Source organism: Colobus angolensis, unplaced genomic scaffold (genome assembly GCF_000951035.1).
Source record: "Colobus angolensis palliatus isolate OR3802 unplaced genomic scaffold, Cang.pa_1.0 Scaffold78, whole genome shotgun sequence".
Taxonomy (NCBI): Eukaryota; Metazoa; Chordata; class Mammalia; order Primates; family Cercopithecidae; genus Colobus; species Colobus angolensis.
The window spans coordinates 9,000,323-9,017,619 of record NW_012121598.1 but is presented as its reverse complement, the minus strand read 5'-3'; the positions used below and the strand labels follow the sequence as shown (position 1 = coordinate 9,017,619).

The 17,297-nt window shown below is 36.7% G+C and overlaps 1 protein-coding gene across 1 annotated transcript in view; it reads left to right on the top strand.

Annotated features, from left to right (window-relative positions):
• Window positions 1-17,297, top strand: part of WDR72 (WD repeat domain 72) — a 207,349-nt gene that overhangs the window by 27,147 nt on the left and 162,905 nt on the right. The window contains exons 10-12 of the mRNA XM_011928644.1: window positions 142-387; window positions 3,595-3,815; window positions 5,981-6,176. Of these exons, the coding sequence (XP_011784034.1) occupies window positions 142-387; window positions 3,595-3,815; window positions 5,981-6,176 (663 nt within the window). The remainder of the gene's footprint in view (window positions 1-141; window positions 388-3,594; window positions 3,816-5,980; window positions 6,177-17,297) is intronic.

The window sequence follows — 17,297 nt, the reverse complement described above, 5'->3', positions numbered from 1 at the left end:
AGAGATGAATGCTGGCAATATGAATCTGGGATAGGCTGTAACACTGTATTCATATTTTTGAAGGGAGGGCGCCTTGATATTTTCCATGTCTATGATGCATTGATAAACCAAATTTTCTTTTTATCTCTCTTTTCTTTTTAGAGATACCAGTAACTACCACCTGGACTCTTCAAGATAATTTTGATAAGCATGATACTGTGTCACAAAGTATTATTGACTACTTTTCTGGGCTTAAAGATGGGGCAGGAACTGCTGTAGTCACTTCATCAGAGTATATTCCAAGTCTTGATAAACTAATATGTGGCTGTGAAGATGGGACAATTATCATTACCCAGGCTTTGAATGCTGCCAAAGCAAGACTTCTAGAAGGTGGTTCTTTAGTAAAAGGTCATTGAATTTTATTTGACCCTACTTATTTGATTTATCTAAAACTGCAATTTCAACAAACTACACTAAAGAAGATTTAGGGGCCTAAAGAATTAGCTGGCATTTGCTGCTAAATATGTACATATTTTAATGTTGAAGTAAAACATACATATAGGGTTTTTCTTTTTTTTGTAAATTCCCTGTAATCCTAGCACTTTGGGGGGCTGAGGCAGGTGGATCACGAGGTCAGGAGATTGAGACCATCCTGGCTAACATGGTGAAACCTCGCCTCTACTAAAAATACAAAAAAAAAAAAAAAAAAAAAAAAATAGCTGGGCATGGTGGCAGGCACCTGTAGTCCCAGCTACTTGGGAGGCTGAGGCAGGGGAATGGCGTGAACCCAGGAGGCGGAGCTTGCAGTGAGCCAAGATGGTGCCACTGCACTCCAGCCTGGACAATAGGGCAAGACTCCACTCCATTAAAAAAAATAAAAAATAAAAAAAAAACTCAGGCAGAAGGTTATACAATAAGAAATGAGTTTTTCTCCTTACTTGATCTTCCAGTTCCTTTCTCCAAAGGCAACTGCTAATAACGGTTGATACTCTTCTTGAAATTTTCTACGTGTATACAAGCACATATCAGCATAACAATATTCAGTCTTTTAATTATATTGCACAAATAAAAGTGTATTCTATACGCTTGACTAGAATGTCCTTAAACAAATCTAAATAAAATATTTTGGAGTTCATTCTTTACGAGCTGACTTTAAATAATTAGTAATAATCAAACTTTAATTGCCTATTGGTGTGTAGGTTTTCTAGTTTTTAGCTACTATGGACAATGCAGAATTGATTATCATTGTACATACATATGAGTATATCTGTATATTAATTCCTAAGAGTAGAATTACCAGATCAACATTGGTTTGCATTTTTAATTTTGAAAATATATGTAAAATATTCTGTAAAGAACTTTCATCAATATGCATGCATTTTCACTAATGGCCTATAAAATGCCTTTTTGCCCTAAACTTTATCTACCAATTTTGTGTTCTATTAAACTTTTTAATTTTTGCTAATCAGGAGAAAAATAGTATCTTCCTGTTTTAATCTGTATTTCTTTGTGAATGAAATATACATGTGTTCTTATACATCTTTCTGCATTTGTGCATTACAACAACAAATGCCTATTAAATTGTCTTGTGTAAGGGAAGGAAATATAGGAGGTGATTGAGATTTAGGATGTGTAGAAAAAACCTGTATACTATTTTATTATTATTATATGAATCGTATTAGAGCATAAGGTCCTTAAGGGTAAGGACTAAATCTCAATTAAAAAAAACTTCTTATATTGCTTACTATTGTTCTCAGCTTACTTTGGCCACTTACTAAATGCTACTGACTTGTGCTTCAGTGATTGACTGAAGTGGAGGAGTAAATGGCAATGAACCAAACAGAGGTAATGTACTGGTATACAGCTAAATGGCTGCTGTTAAAAGTTAGTGAAAAAGCGAAGACCTAGCAGTTTTTATCCAGGCTGATTTATCCTAATATCCAGAAAGCAAGAAAAAGTCACATTTAACTTGTAGCAGCTCAATGAACATTCATTCTGGTTTTTTAGGAGATACAAAGTAAGGATATGCCTGATGGAATAGAAGTTTCTGAAGTATAATAATAATTCTTTGAGGTTTATTTTCAGTGTGAATAAAGAGAGTTTGTGGTTTATGGTTCTTTCCAATGTGGGGGAGTTTAGCTAGTGATGAAGGAAGAAGCAGTGTGGCTGGTGGGGAGAGTAACCCCCTAGCACAGTAGTGCGTCAGTAGTCCTGTGCTCTCATATAGCTGTGATTTGAAATGCCCATATGCCTACCAAGTGCCAAGCAGAGTGCTACAAAATTATAGACATTATCTTATTTATTCCACACAACAGTCTTGTCTGAAGTAAGGACTATTATTATCCTAAATTTTCAGATGTAACATCTGTGGTTAAGAGGGAAAAGGCAACTAGCTAGGGTGACATATCTAGTAGGTGATAGACCCAGGGGAAAAAAGACAGATTCATTTAACAGCAATGCTGTACTCTTAAACATTTTACTTTGCTTTTTCACACTTGGATGCAAGTCACTTAACCTCTCTGAGCCTCAGATGCGTTATCTGTAAAGCCAAGAGGTAGAATTAGGTAATCTCTAACATCTTTCAAAGCAAAAAAATTTCCTGAAACTTTTCTTTTCTTGTATACTAGACTTAGTCATTCTAATTTAAAGAATTATGGGCTACAGCCTGTAATCCCAGCACTTTGGAAGGCTGAGGCGAGTGGATCCCTTGAGGCCAGGAGTTTGAGATCAGTGTGAGCATCATGGTGACACCCTGTCCCTGCAAAAAATACAAAAATTACCTGGGCATGGTGGTGCTCACCTGTGGTCCCAGCTATAGGGAGGCTGAGGTGGAAGGATCACCCGAGCCCAGGGAGTTTGAGGAATAGAAGTTTTGTCTTATGGTGCCATGATTGCACCACTGCACTCCAGCTTGGTCAACAGCGAGACCCTGTCTCTAAAAAAGAAGAAAAAAGAATGAAAATAAATAGTATTCGGAACTTATTTTTGTGGAGGTAAATGTATGAAGTGTTCACTCTTTTAGAACAGTGTTTACTATTCCATGACACTGGAATTGGTAATTTACTAATGTCCTTAAGAATTAATAGACTTTTTTTTTTTTTGACAATCTTGCTCTGTTGCCCAGGCTGGAGTACAGTGGCATGATCTCAGCTCACTGCAACTTCCACCTTCCAGGTTCAAGTGATTCTCCTGCCTCAGATTCATGAGTAGCTGGGTCTGTAGGTGCGAGCCACTATATCTAGCTAATTTTTGTATTTTTAGTAGAGATGGGGTTTCACGATATTGGCCAGGCTGGTCTTGAACCCCTGACCTCAAGCGATCTGCCCATCTCAGCCTCCCAAAGTGCTGATATTATAGGCATGAGCCACCATGCCTGGTCTAGAATTAATAGACTTTGAACAACTAACTGTAGTGCTTCATCAAAAGCATACTCTGGCTTCTGGTGAGGCACTTGCTTTTCAAGATAATCTAAGGGTATTCACTAGTTTTCTTAGCCAAGTGCATGCTTTAATTATATGTAATTTCCTTATGTTAAAATTTTATAAAAAAGAATCTTGAGACGATTTTCTGAACAAAAATAACATCTGTATTATTTGGTGTTTCATTGTTTTTCAGATTCTCCGCCTCATAAAGTTCTTAAAGGCCACCACCAAAGTGTCACTTCATTACTTTACCCACATGGTCTCTCTTCGAAATTAGACCAAAGTTGGATGTTGTCTGGGGACCTAGATTCATGCGTCATCTTGTGGGATATCTTTACTGAAGAAATTTTGCATAAATTCTTTTTGGAAGCTGGTGCAGTAACAAGTCTTTTGATGTCACCAGAGAAGTTTAAAGTAAGACAAAGAGTAAAATATAACACCTAAATTTGAAAATTATATAACATTATAGAATACTTAATAAGACAAGTAAAAATGATCCATATTTCCAAAGAAAAGAAAAATATGAGTTCTATGTACTTATAATACAACTGGATGATTTATATATGTTTATTTCTAATCTTTCTATATGAATTGTAGTATTATTGTAACTTACTTTATACAGATAATTTGGCTGTAAAGCAAAGATTTAGTCAATGCTTAGCTTTACAACAGCCACTTAATTCTTTCTCTTCAAGTACTTACATCTATTTTTTTTCCTCTAGTTCTGTGTCTTCATTTTTAATGGAATTATCTTTTAAAAATAAAAGTAGATACTCAAGGCAAAAACAAGCCAAACAATATAGGAATCTATAAATTAGAAATTAACTTTTGCCTTCAATAACTTCCATTTTGTGGTAAGCTGAAATCATGCCAGTGCATTCCAGCCTGGGCAACAAAGCAAGACCTTGTCAATAATTTCTTTTTATAATAATATTGATAAATAGTTACATTTGTCATGTGTATGTGTGTGTGTGTGTGTGTGTGACAGCATCTCACTTTGTCACCCAAGCTGGAGGACAGTGGCGTGATCATGGCTCACTGCAGCCTTAACCTCCTGGGCTCCAGGGATCCTCCTGCCTCAGCCTCCCAAGTAGGTGAGACTACAGGCATGAAGTCCAGCTACTGTTTTTTATTTTTGTTTTTGTAGAGACAGGATCTTGCTTTGTTGCTCAGGCTGGTCTCCAACTCCTGGATACAAGGAATCTTCCCACCTCTGCCTCCCAAAGTGCTGGCATTACAGGTGTCAGCTATTGTGTCCAGCACATTTTCTTCTTAAATGGGTTTTTATTTGCTTATTCATTTATTTAACAAAGAATGAGCTTTAATAAGTTTGTGAGCATCTACCTTGTCAGGGTCAAAATGAAATCGCTTTAGGTAGAATTTTCTTATGAAATGTCAACTTAAATTCAGCTTTTATAAAGTTGACTTTAAAAAAAGAACATGAACAAACAACTTTTGTGTTTCCTCTGTCGTAAAAGGACATGGTAACACAGGTAAAATGATTTTTTAAGTCAGTTAATTGGCTTATAAACATTGTTTCTCGATAGTCTATTCCTAACCATAAGATTTGTGTTCACATGGTCTGTGTGTGTATGTATGTAAGTTTCCTGGAGCACGTTGGACTGCCTGCTCTAGAAGCTGTGGGATGGGCAGGTTCTCCAGGAGATAGAATGGTTAGGGAAAAATGACATACGATTCATTCGGCAAGTCTAGGCTCCAGATCTATCACACCTGCCATTTTGTGATTTTTTTTTCCTTACGATTTCTGGAGTCCACTTAATAAAGAATTAGGAAAGAAAACATGTACCCCAGTACTCCCCTCATACCCGCCTCCAGAGAGGTTAATGATGAGTAATGGGTGTCTCAAGGTCTCCAAACTTACGCTTTAAACAAAACAGCCAAAATTCTGGCTAGATCATGAGAATCCACCTTGGATAGTAATTGTCCTAACCTGTTCAAGGTAACCACATGCTGACTTTTTAAAAAGTATCTTAAGGATTATTGTCCTGGGAGCCTATTTTTGGTCCTTATGTCTTTGAGGCTATACATTCAGTTCGAGCTATCTAATGCTTACCTCTTTTAGATTGTGTCTACACTGAGTTTCCTGTTTGGATTAGAATCGGTATAGTTCTGGGAACAGCACCAAATCACATTTTGAGGCTTTAAGTGGAAAATATCAGCTCACGATACCCTTGGGCCTAAGCTTGTGTCTACAAATAGCTTCTTTTTGTGGCAACAAATTAGTTCTGGGGTTTATTTTATTCTGCATTATTTCCGATGTCTGCCTCACTGCCTGAATTTGCTGAGTGATGCTCAAGTCCTTCATTTATCTCATAAGTAGATCTGTCCTGGATTCATCTTGTGACCTTCCTGAGAAGTTGTTGAGCTTAGACTCTACCCAGTGTTTAAAGCTCCACTGTAGAGGGTTACATGGAAAGGTGCTATAGAAAGCAGAAATGTTCTTTTTGTAAATGGGGCTTTAACAAAACTTTTTTATGTTACTGGGAGAAAAAAATCTGACTTACTCATAAAGAAAGCATTTGACTATTTACTTACATAAGCATGTTGTTTTTTCACAGCTAAGGGGTGAGCAGATAATTTGCTGTGTATGCAGTGACCATTCCGTGGCTCTCCTTCACCTTGAGGGAAAGAGTTGCCTCCTGCATGCCCGGAAGCACTTTTTTCCTGTGAGGATGATAAAATGGCACCCGGTTGAGAATTTTTTAATTGTTGGATGTGCAGATGACTCAGTCTATATTTGGGAAATTGAAACAGGTAAATTGAAATTTTACCCCTTTCATTCTTTATATATTTATGATGTACAAGCATTTGACCAGATGGAAAATTTCAGAGAAGGCGCGGTGATGACCTCACTTGCTTTAACCTTTGTTTGGGTTGCATTTAATGGCTTAAGTTAAAGGCATGTGTGCAAAATAAAACACAGCGGCCTAAGTCAGATCCTGACCAACTGATGATTAGCTGACAGGGCAGTGCACAGGAATGAGCCGGATATTTCTGGAAGCTATAAATAAAAACATAAGTTATCTACTTTAATTATTAACAAGAGAGAAATTTAGTGTCCTACTGGTCTCAAATTATCATTAAATTCTGCTTTCTTCAGCATGCTCACCATCTCAGCAACATTTTGAGCTAATTGATGATCAGTAATAATGGAATATAATTAATTATAAAACTCCAAAAAGTTGAGTCAGGAAAACTGAAAACTGAGTGGCTCAATTGAACTTTTGATATCATATCATAGAGAATGTAGAGTTTGAACTTTAAAATTAAAAAAAAAAACTACTACATAACTGAAGATTGAGAGTAATACATTCCAGAAAATGCTGGAATATATCAAATAAGGTGAGGTAATTAATGAACGTGAGTCAGGGGAGTTCGTTTGAGAGTACATTTCACTGAATCTATAGCATGATTTTTATTGATTAATCAGTGGTGATTTTATGTTGGGTGTTATTAACAGACTGGGATAGTTTATAATATTATAGTTTAGAGCCATACTTCACCAAAATAATTGCTATTTTCTTTGCATTTGACTGTTGTGTGTAAGTGATGATGACTAATGTACTAGTGTTTAGCGGGTGCAACCTAATACTACCTTACATTTGTAAATTGTTTTATAGCTTTGATGGGCTTTCCTGCTCATTTTCCCCTTAGAGTCTCACAACTTCTGAGGTAGGTTGGAGAAGTATTATTCACTATTTTATTGATGAGGAATTTGCAGATGTGATACATAAATGTACAAGACTGTACAACTAATAAGTGGTGAACCAGTTTGAGGATCTTGCTTGTTCTTTGCATGATATACACAAAATTAGGAGAGTTTTGGAATTCTTGATTTGAGCAATACAGTTAAGTATAATAGATAAAATAGGACCTAAAGCCTGGGCTTGCCTCCAGAGCCTGTTTATAGGACCTCGGATCATATTACATTGCTTCTTTGCTGGTCAATCTCCTCATCTGTGAAATGGGATAATAATACTGCCTTCCTGTCAGGATTAAATGAGCTAATACCTACAATGCTTGTAAACAGTACCTGCAGGTGGTTAGCCCTTAGTAATGGTTGACTATTGTTATTATCAACAAATGCAGTGAAGTCTTGACTTGTGCTTGTAAAATAAATCCTGTTAATCACATATGCTTATTAATGTGCCCAATTGTATTTTCAATTGTGAACACTTGGTAACTAAACTTTTTTTCATGGGTGATAGAATCCCGCAAGAATAAATAAATATCTGGGTACTCCCGAGTGTTCATGGTCCCCTTTTCCCATCGGGACACCCTCAGGCTATGTAACTTTTTATTTATGTGTTTTTTTGGCAGAGTGGGAAGTAAAGCAAAGCCAAACCGTTAGTACTTCTTGAGATTATATTTATTCCCATTCTGTATTTTAATTTTGTTATTTCTCTTGTATACTCCGTCAAATACATAACCAAATTTTGAAGAACGTTTGAAAAACAGATATAAAGAAAAACAAATAATCCTATCCTACTAATTAATAAGTGCTATTAATATTTTGATCTACTTTCTGTCAGATATTTTTCTATGTCAATAAATAGATATTTACTGTATTTTAGTCTATATTTTATTTCAGTCACAGTCCTGGCAGGAAACTGAAGTCAACCCAGATGGGTCAAATGAAGAGACTTGAATGAAAGGACTAGTTATAGAGGTGTGGGCAGGGATTAGGAACCAGACAAGGAACGGATGGTGAGGGTCCCCAGCACCCAGGCACTGGCAGCATCAGGAAGCTCTGGCCACCTCTAGGACTGAAGCAAAAAGAGGAGAAAATATTGTTGCTGGGACCCAGTGAGAGTTGAAGCTGAGGAGGAGTGGTCACCCCATGAAGTCATAGAAAAGAAGCAGCTCCTGCCAGAGATGGAGGACTCACATAGACAGGGGAGAGTTGGAAGAAATTCTTTCTTCTTCTGCAGTCACCTCCATTAATTTAATCCACTGGAAGCGAGAGGGGAAGGGCATTCAGTTCTAGGCATCAGCTTCCCTGTGCACAAAGAAGGAAGGACACAGAGGGTAGGAAAGGATGGAGTGGGTTGTCACATAGACAATAATCGATAGAGTTGTCATTATGGACATACTAGGCTTTAATTGAGGAATCTCCTATAGTTGGTTATTTATACTGTTTTCTATAAAAAGTTTATTTTAGAATTTCCATATCAAACAATATGCATAGGTTTAGTGCCAAAGTAACCTATAGAATATAAGTTGTTCTTCTTTTGGTTATCTGTATTAATAGTTTAAAAACAATCTCAACTCATCTTAAGATGAGGTTGTAATTGATGATGATAGTATTAGTGTTTCTACCCAGACCTTCACATTTGTGACGAGCCTCTTCACTTCTTAAAGCACCATCCCACTGACCACCTCATTTGAGCCTGACAACACCCTGTGAAGGTGGCTGGTGGCCCAACTTTCTATATCACATTCATTTCTTTTGAATAAGTTTATGTTGTTCCTTTATTCTTGTGTCTGGTGTTGCCTTTGTTGTGTTTTGCCTTTAATCTCTGCGATTTTAATTTTGGTTACCGTGTAGTGAATTATGTTTTCTTTTCTAAGTCGGATTTCAGGTGGCTAAGATGCTTCCATCATGTTTACTGTCCTTGATTTCTGTTTTATTCTCTACTTGTAAAGGTTGAATGGTCTGAGATCAGCAAGTGTTTCCATTTAAATTTTCATAAAGCTAGGGGGAAAATACCAACTAAAACCAAAACAGGCTGAAAAGAGCTATTTGAAGGTATGGAATATACTAGCTCATGGATGTGCCTGGCACATGAATGACTAATGAATGAGTGAACTAATTAATCCAAATGCTCTTGCCTCAGTAGATTGAGTATGAATGTTCACCTTAACATTGGCCAATTGTGGCTCTTAGATCCTGGCTGCCCAATTGTAAGCAGGTTCTTAGCTTTCTGCTTCAAGTCTTCCTTAGGGTTTTGGAGTTCACGGGGCATGTCTCACCTCCTGAAGTGAAGGTCTGTGTATTTCATGTTCCAGTCAGTTTTTCCTGGGCCTTGGCCTTTTAGTTTTGCTATTCTCTCCATAGGGTTCACACTTAGTTCCACGTGAACAGACCTATTCCTACTTTCATTTCTCCAGCACTCTGCTCCTCTAACTATGTGAAGGAGGGATAAATTGACATAAAAGTATTTATCAGATCTTTCAGCACTAGAGCAATTCCAGAGCCCACAGAGAGAAAATAGGAGGTGTTAGTGGGATAAGAGTTTCGAGGAAAGGGGACTAGAAAGAGAAGGCAGGAAAAGGGGCTTGAAGCCAAAAGTAATTAATTCTCAACTTATCAAAAGTCTGCCTTGGTGGGAGCTTGGGAAGTATGGGGTATAGTGTAAGTCCCTGTGCCACCTTTCCTTGGTTATAGACGACAGGATGTGAGGCCTCTTCCGTTTTTTACAAATACTTTGTAACAGCCTGTTCTCACTTTACTTATGAGTCTCTGGCAGAATACACAAGCATATTCTAAAGTCATGTACCACTGTGCCTATTTTATCTTGGACTGATAAGGGGTGTTTCTTTCTGTGATAGGTGGCATAGTGAGATGGATGATAGGGTAAATTTTGGGATCATAGGTGGGCACACTCATCTCTTGGAAGTGGCAAACAACTGAGGTAAAGAAATGTTTGTGTGACACTGAGGGCCCTCGTCCTCTGCCTAAAAATGTAGTGCTGCCAGGTTAGGAGTGATGAGGGCATCTAGTTTTGCTTATTGATTTGCCGGATGTCCCACGATGTTTAGGCCTGATTAGGAAAGGAAAATATTGCAGATGTCATTTTGATTAATATTTGAGCTCCCACAGTATATTTGGCACTGACAACTCTGGGCGGCTTGGTCGCCCTCATTGCTGTGAGACACAATAGGGGTAATAATGTATTACTGATTTTATTTTCCCTAAATTACATACCAGAAATAAATCTTAGCTCTGAGCTAATTATTCTTTTAAGAATTGAATTTAAAACAATTCTGAGTACTACTCTTTTCACCGTAGTGGATTTACATAGCAGATAATTTGTCTAATGAATTTCTTATGCGTTATTAATATAACTTTCTATTGAAGGTCTTCTGTTAAGTGTACAAGCTATGTTGGGAAATACGCCATATTAAGTAATTGCATTTTGTGTGTGTGTGTGTGGGACAATGAAATCTTGTTTGCTTAAAAATAATACTTTTAAAAAATATCTTACGATGGATCAGAAACACTTTTTTTCTGTAGAGGGCTGGTTAGTAGATGTTTTCTGCTTTGTAGTCCATAGATCTTTGTTGCAACTACTGAACTCTCCTGTTGTAGCATAAGTGAAGCCATAGACACTACATAAAAGAGAGGGTGAGGATGTATTTCAATCAAATTTTACTAACAACAACAGGCAGCAGGCTGGATTTGGCCTGCATCTATAGTTTACAGACCCCTGAGAATGATGGTTGTTTTTTTTAAAGACATTGATTTCATAATAACTCATTCTTACAGCAGCAGAAAATGTTTAATCCATTAGACCTCACTGTAAGCAGGACAGGCATAGTTATACCCATTTTACCAGTGAGGAAATGGAACACAGAAGTTTTGTGAGTTTGAATGTCCCCAGAGTAGGTGTTGCCACAGGCACTAGATTATATGTCTCCTTCCATTCTGGTGTGTTCTTCACTTATCGTGCAATAGGAACATCTCTTGCAGATGGAGGTCACCTTTTGAGACTGTCAAGCAGGGAATTAGATAAGAACAGCTTTGCAAAGAAAGGAGATGGCTGCCAGGAAACCTGCTGCAAGATCTCCTAAAGGAGAGGGTCTCTGGCTGTCTTTCAGAGCTTGACTCTAAATTTACACGTAGTTCTAACGGCTCTGGTCATCTGATTTCTCAGATGACAGATTAGCCGCAGCAAATTACAAGTGGGGAGGCTGTTTGTGGCGGGCACTCTGATAGCAGAAGCGACAGCTGATGGGAAGGGAGGAGAAGCAAAAGCTGTGTATCACTGCTCAGGGCTGTCTTTCTTGTGCTCATAGGAAGATATGTACCAAAATATAAAAATGCTGAAATTGCTCCCCCATTCAGCAAGCTCCCACAGATCTCTGCACAGACCATGGGAAGCTGCTGGTCCACATCCCGTGACTCCTGTTGGAGAACTGGGCTGGCTTCTTCCCAGGTACTGCTGGGCTCCAGGAAGAATATTTAAAAGTATTAATCCGGACCTAAGGACATCTCAGAAGCAGCTTGGGGCTTGGGTTTCGGGGACTGAAGTATTTGACCAATTAGTAGGTAGAAATCAGGGTCCAGGGGACTCTATTTTTGTTCATTTCTTCCAGTTCCTGCTCAGGTAATGTGGACTGTGTAACACTGAACAGAAAGCCTCATGACTGTAGCATGGCATGAACACTCAGCCTCTGATTATGACATGGTTTCTGTGGGAAAATACACTCCAAGTTTTAAAACAAACATTTTTTATGCAGAGCGTTGAAACAAGACCTATTCATAAGAAATTAAGGAAGTAAGGAAGAAGATACGTTTCAGAGTTATTTTCACCACAGGTGTTAAATTTTCTTTCTTTTTTGCCTTGCCAGCAGGAAGACAAAATTTCCATCTTTTAATTTCTTTTTCTTATTAGAATTAGTAGTGGTTAGCTGGAAAATTATTCAATCCACAATACTGCGAAGTGGAGCATTTGTTCTTCCATGTTTTCAAAGTGCATAGGCTTAGAAATAACTAAATTTAAAAAGTTTTTAAAAGAAAAAAGAAAAAGATAAAAGTATAAAGAAATGAGTTTTGTCAACCAATAGCTAATAGCTCATGTTTTTCAAAAATATTCAGTGTTTAATCTTGTCCTATAGATTTGAGTTTACTTTAATAGTTTTCAGTGAGGGGTATGTAGAAGACGTGCAAGACACAGTTTTTCAGAAATATAGCCATGTTTGCCTCAGGAGACTAGAATTGTGTGGTTAAATTCCTACTTTGCCACACCAAAATATCATACAAGTTTACTACATGGAGAAGTAATTTGCCAGTTCACAGGTTTTACTTGGTCGCCTTCTTTTATGGTATACAACATCTAGTATTCCCATACATATAAAATAACATTAAAATTTATACTAGTGACCAACTATACCATTCTGAGAAACAATATTGCTTGGTTTTCTCCTCAAGGTCACCACTTTGTAGATATCAGGGCAAGGTTATGTTGTGTTGACAGTCTTTTCAGCATAACCAGTATACGATTTTCATTATAGGTATATTAAAGGTAGGTTTGGGGTATGCCGCATCCTGCAGGTAATAGTCTCTCTAGTATGTCATTTTCTCGAAGCCACGTTATTTTGTTGTGGTAGATTACAGATGGAACCCTCTTGGGATGATTGGTTTTAGAAAAGAAAAATAGGATACATTAAAGTATAGGGTGGGATTTTTCCTGTATCACCTTTTCCAGACCTCTTTCTTCTTTACTATAATAATTACTGATGTTATTACTCAACATATATTTTTAGTTTACTGACCATTTTTTGAATCTTTATTTCTGTCTGCTTTGCCCTAGTTATCACAGTTTTACTGCAATTTGTGATTTTGATTCATGCAATATTGTACATGTGCACGTTTGCATGCGTATGCACATGCTTTTGTATATGAACTTTGCAGTGTAGCTATGAGATATTTACACAGTTGTCAAAACTGATCTCTTAAGTAGGTGACAATGTCCAGAGGAGTTATGTACATGAGCCCTGGGAGTCAGCTTGCCTGGGTTTGAATTCTTGTTCTACTCTTTTTATTCTATATTACATAAATCAAGTTTGAACTCCTCAAAACACCGTCTCTTAATGGCAGTGAAGGCTGAATAAACATTAACTATTATTTATTATAAATCCTTCATGAATTACAGTACTAGTGTATACTAAGGATTCATTATTCCTGACTCCTTAGCTCCTTCTCTCCATTCTAGTTGTGCTCAATAATTATTTCCTGTTCTGGTAAAATGCATACCACTGTGAAGGACACTAGAATTATCACATATGGTTTCCCTCCTTAAAGAGCTTTCAGTGTAATCAGGAAAAACTTGTACCTCTGAAACAATTTTTAAAAATATAAAGCAACATATAAGAATGTGGCATATGGAATATATTCAAGTATCCAAATGTACCGATAAGTTTTCCTGTGGGGAGTTTTATGACTTGTTCCCATAGCACAATGCACTTTCCCTCTCATACTTACACTTCTGGGGTTAACATCTGTCTTTCTCACTAATCTGAAAACATCTTGAGGGCAAGAATTCTGCCTGTATTGTTCACTGTTCTATTTCTAGAAGCTGATATGGCAGCTGACACATAGGAAGAACTCAACAAATATTTATTGAATAAAAAAAAACATTTAGCTTCCATGAGCACAAGTAATGCCATGTGATTAATTATTCACCTTTAATCTGTCAAACTAATACTATTGCCTAGTGTTCAAAGACAAGATTTTTCCACTATTAACATATGCAGTCTTTGGCAAATCCCTAACTTGATCAGAGACCTAGTTTCTTCATGGTAATAATGAAGATACTTAACACACAATGTTTGCAGAAAAGATGTATGAAGTTACTGTATGTGGAATACTGGCTTTATTTTTGTTAAATATCTATCTATCTATCTATCTATCTATCTATCTATCTATCTATCTATCATGTTTGCTGTAATAAAAAAGAAACCTGTGCAATGAAAGAAAAAAATAGATGAAGTTTACAAAACTTAAAAACTTTTGTGTATCAAAGGTCATTATCAGGAATGTGAAAAGACAATCTACAGAATGGGAAAAGTAATTTGCAAATTAAACATCTGTTAATGGTCTAATACCCAGAATATATAAGGAACTCTTATGGCACAGCAACAAAAGACAAGTCACTCAATTCTGCAAAGGACATAGGGTTGGTCAAGGTGGCTCATGCCTATAATTTCAGCACTTTGGGAGGCTAAGGTGGGAGGATCACTTGAGTCCAGGAGTTTGAGACAAGATTGGGCATCATAGTGAGATCCATCTCTACAAAAAATTTAAAAAATTAGCCAGGCACAGTGGTATGTGCCAGTAGTCCCAGCTATTCTGGAGGTCGAGGTAGGAGGATCACTCGAGCTGGGCAGGTTGAGGCTGTAGTGAGCTGTAATCATGCCACTGTGCTCCAGCCTGAGTGGCAGAATGAGACCCTATAAAGGTTATCAACATCATTATTCTTCAGGGAAATGCAAATCAAAATTATAATGAAATGCCATTTCATATTCACTAGGGTACTTATAATTTAAAAAGTGGAAAACAAAGAATATTAGCCAAAATGAGGAAAATAGGAACCCTGTACATTGCTGGTGGGAATATAAAATGGTACCACCACTTTTGAAAACTGTATGACATTTCCTCAAAAAGTTAAAAATAAAATTACGAAATGACCTAGCAATTCCACTCTTAGGTATATACTTAAAGGAAATAAAAACATACCCACACAGAAGCTTGTATATAAATGTTTACAGTAGAATTATTTATAATGGCCAAAGTACAGAAACAACCTAAATGTCCATCAGTGGAGGAATCTCCATAGATTAATCTCCTGTTAGTCTAACAAATCATAATATACACATACAATGAAGTGTTAACCCTCAAAATGAATGAAGTACTGATTCATGCTATAACTTGGATGAACCTTGAAAACATGCTAAGTGAAAGAAATCAGACATACACACAAATGCACATATTGTATGATTCTTTTTATATGAAACATCCAAAAAGGGCAAATCCATAAAAACAGAAAGCAGATTGGTGGTTGTCAGGAGATGCGGTTGTGGAAGGGTGGAGAATGGGGAGTGATTACTTAATGGTATGGGGTATTCCTTCAGGAAGATGAAAATGTTTTGAAACTAGAGAGAGGTGGTGGTTATACAACATTGTCAATGCACTCAATGCCACTGAATTGGGTAGTTAATGTATGTTATGTCAATGTTACCTCAATTGAAAAAAAAACATACAGTAAGTATAAAGGCAATTCTTAAAAGTGGTAGAATCTCAACATTTGCAGAAAATGATTGTTAAAAGTTGGTCTATTATACTTTCAATGTTTTCTTTCTTTTATATATTAACATATGCAAAGATATGCTCATATTTATTTTCATATTGTGATTTTAAGATTTTGCTGATTTTAAAAATTAAGTGATATCCTTTATAATCATATGCATTTTATTTACAAATGTTAAATCATTACTGGAAAAAAAGGGTTCATTGACATCCCCAGATTGTTGAAGGGGTTCATGGTGTAAAAAAGTTAACAACTCCTGTTAGTCTAAAATATTTTGAATTACTCAATTGGTAGCAGTACAGTGGGAAGTAATAAGTCAAAATCTGCTATTTTATTTGTCAGGCTGTCTGTATTTGCCATCCATATACTTTTTTAAAAAAATCAGAGCATATATATTTGATAGATAGATTGATAGATAGATAGATCATTGATTAGGTCCCTTCTTCCTCTTTCTCTCCCTCCTGCATGGTTCTTACCCAAGTAATTATAAATTAATATATCTTAATATTCACTGTATTGTGTGTATGTGCGTGTGTTTAAAATCTATTTTCTATGGGGAAATAGATACATGTAAAATACATAATGTAATGTAAGAAAGAGAAAGAGCAATTTATAGTAGCCAAATACAATTGTTTCATAGGATGCAGTTAGTATAAAAATGAAAGTAAATTTTATGTCGAGAAGATACTATCCTTATTTTTTTAAATTTTGTATTGATACATAATATTTTACATATTTATGGGGTACATGTGATATTTTCTTATATGCTGGTATGTGTAATGATCAGGTTAGGGTATTTGGGCTTTCCACCACCTTGAGTATTTATCATTTCTATGTGTTGGGAACAATCAGGTTATCTCTTCTAGCTACTATGAACTTTGTAATACATTGCGGTTAACTCTAGTCATCCTATTCTGATGCCAAACATCAGAACTTACGCCTTCTAAGTATGTGTATATACCCTGATGTGATCTGGCTCTGTGTCCCCACCCAAATCTCATCTCAAATTGTAATCTCCATGTGCTGAGGGAAGGGAGGGATCTGTTGGAAGGTGGTTAGATCATGGGGCAGTTTCCCCCATACTGTTCTCATGATACTGAGGGAGTTCTCACAAGAGCTGATGATTTTAACAGTGTTTGGAAGTTGCCCCTTTATGCTTCTCTCCTACCACTGTGTAAGGCATCCCTTGTTTCCCCTTCACCTTTTGCCATAACTGTAAGTTTCCTGAGGCTTCCACAGTCATAAAGAAATGTGAGTCAATTAAACCTCTTTCTTCCATAAACTATCCGTCACTGTTACTTCTTTATAGCAGTGTGAAAACAGACTAATACAGAGAACTGGTACAAGTAGAGTGGAGTACTGCTATACAGATAACCTGAAAATATGAAAGCAACTTCGGAACTGAATACCAAGCAGAAGTTGGAACAGTTTACAGGGCTCAGAAGAAGACAGGAAGATATGTTGGGAACTGGAATAAAGGTAACTCTTGTTAGGCTTTAGCAAAGAGTCTGGCAGTATTTTGCCCGTGCCCTAGAGATATGTGGAACTTTAAATTTGAGAGAGACTATTTAGGGTATCTGGTGGAAGAAATTTTTAAGCAGTGAAGCATTCAAGAGATGACCTGGATTATTCTGCAAACATTCAGTTTTATGCGTCCATGAAGAAATGGTGGGAAAAAAAAATCAGAGCAAATATACAGTAATAAGAAAGAGTTTGACCTTACTATGAACCAAATTAAATCAAACAACTATTACTGCATCACTGAAGAGAGGCATATAAGTCTCACTGTATATATATATTTTATTTCAATGTAGAGACAAGACCCAGTGGACATCTTTACATG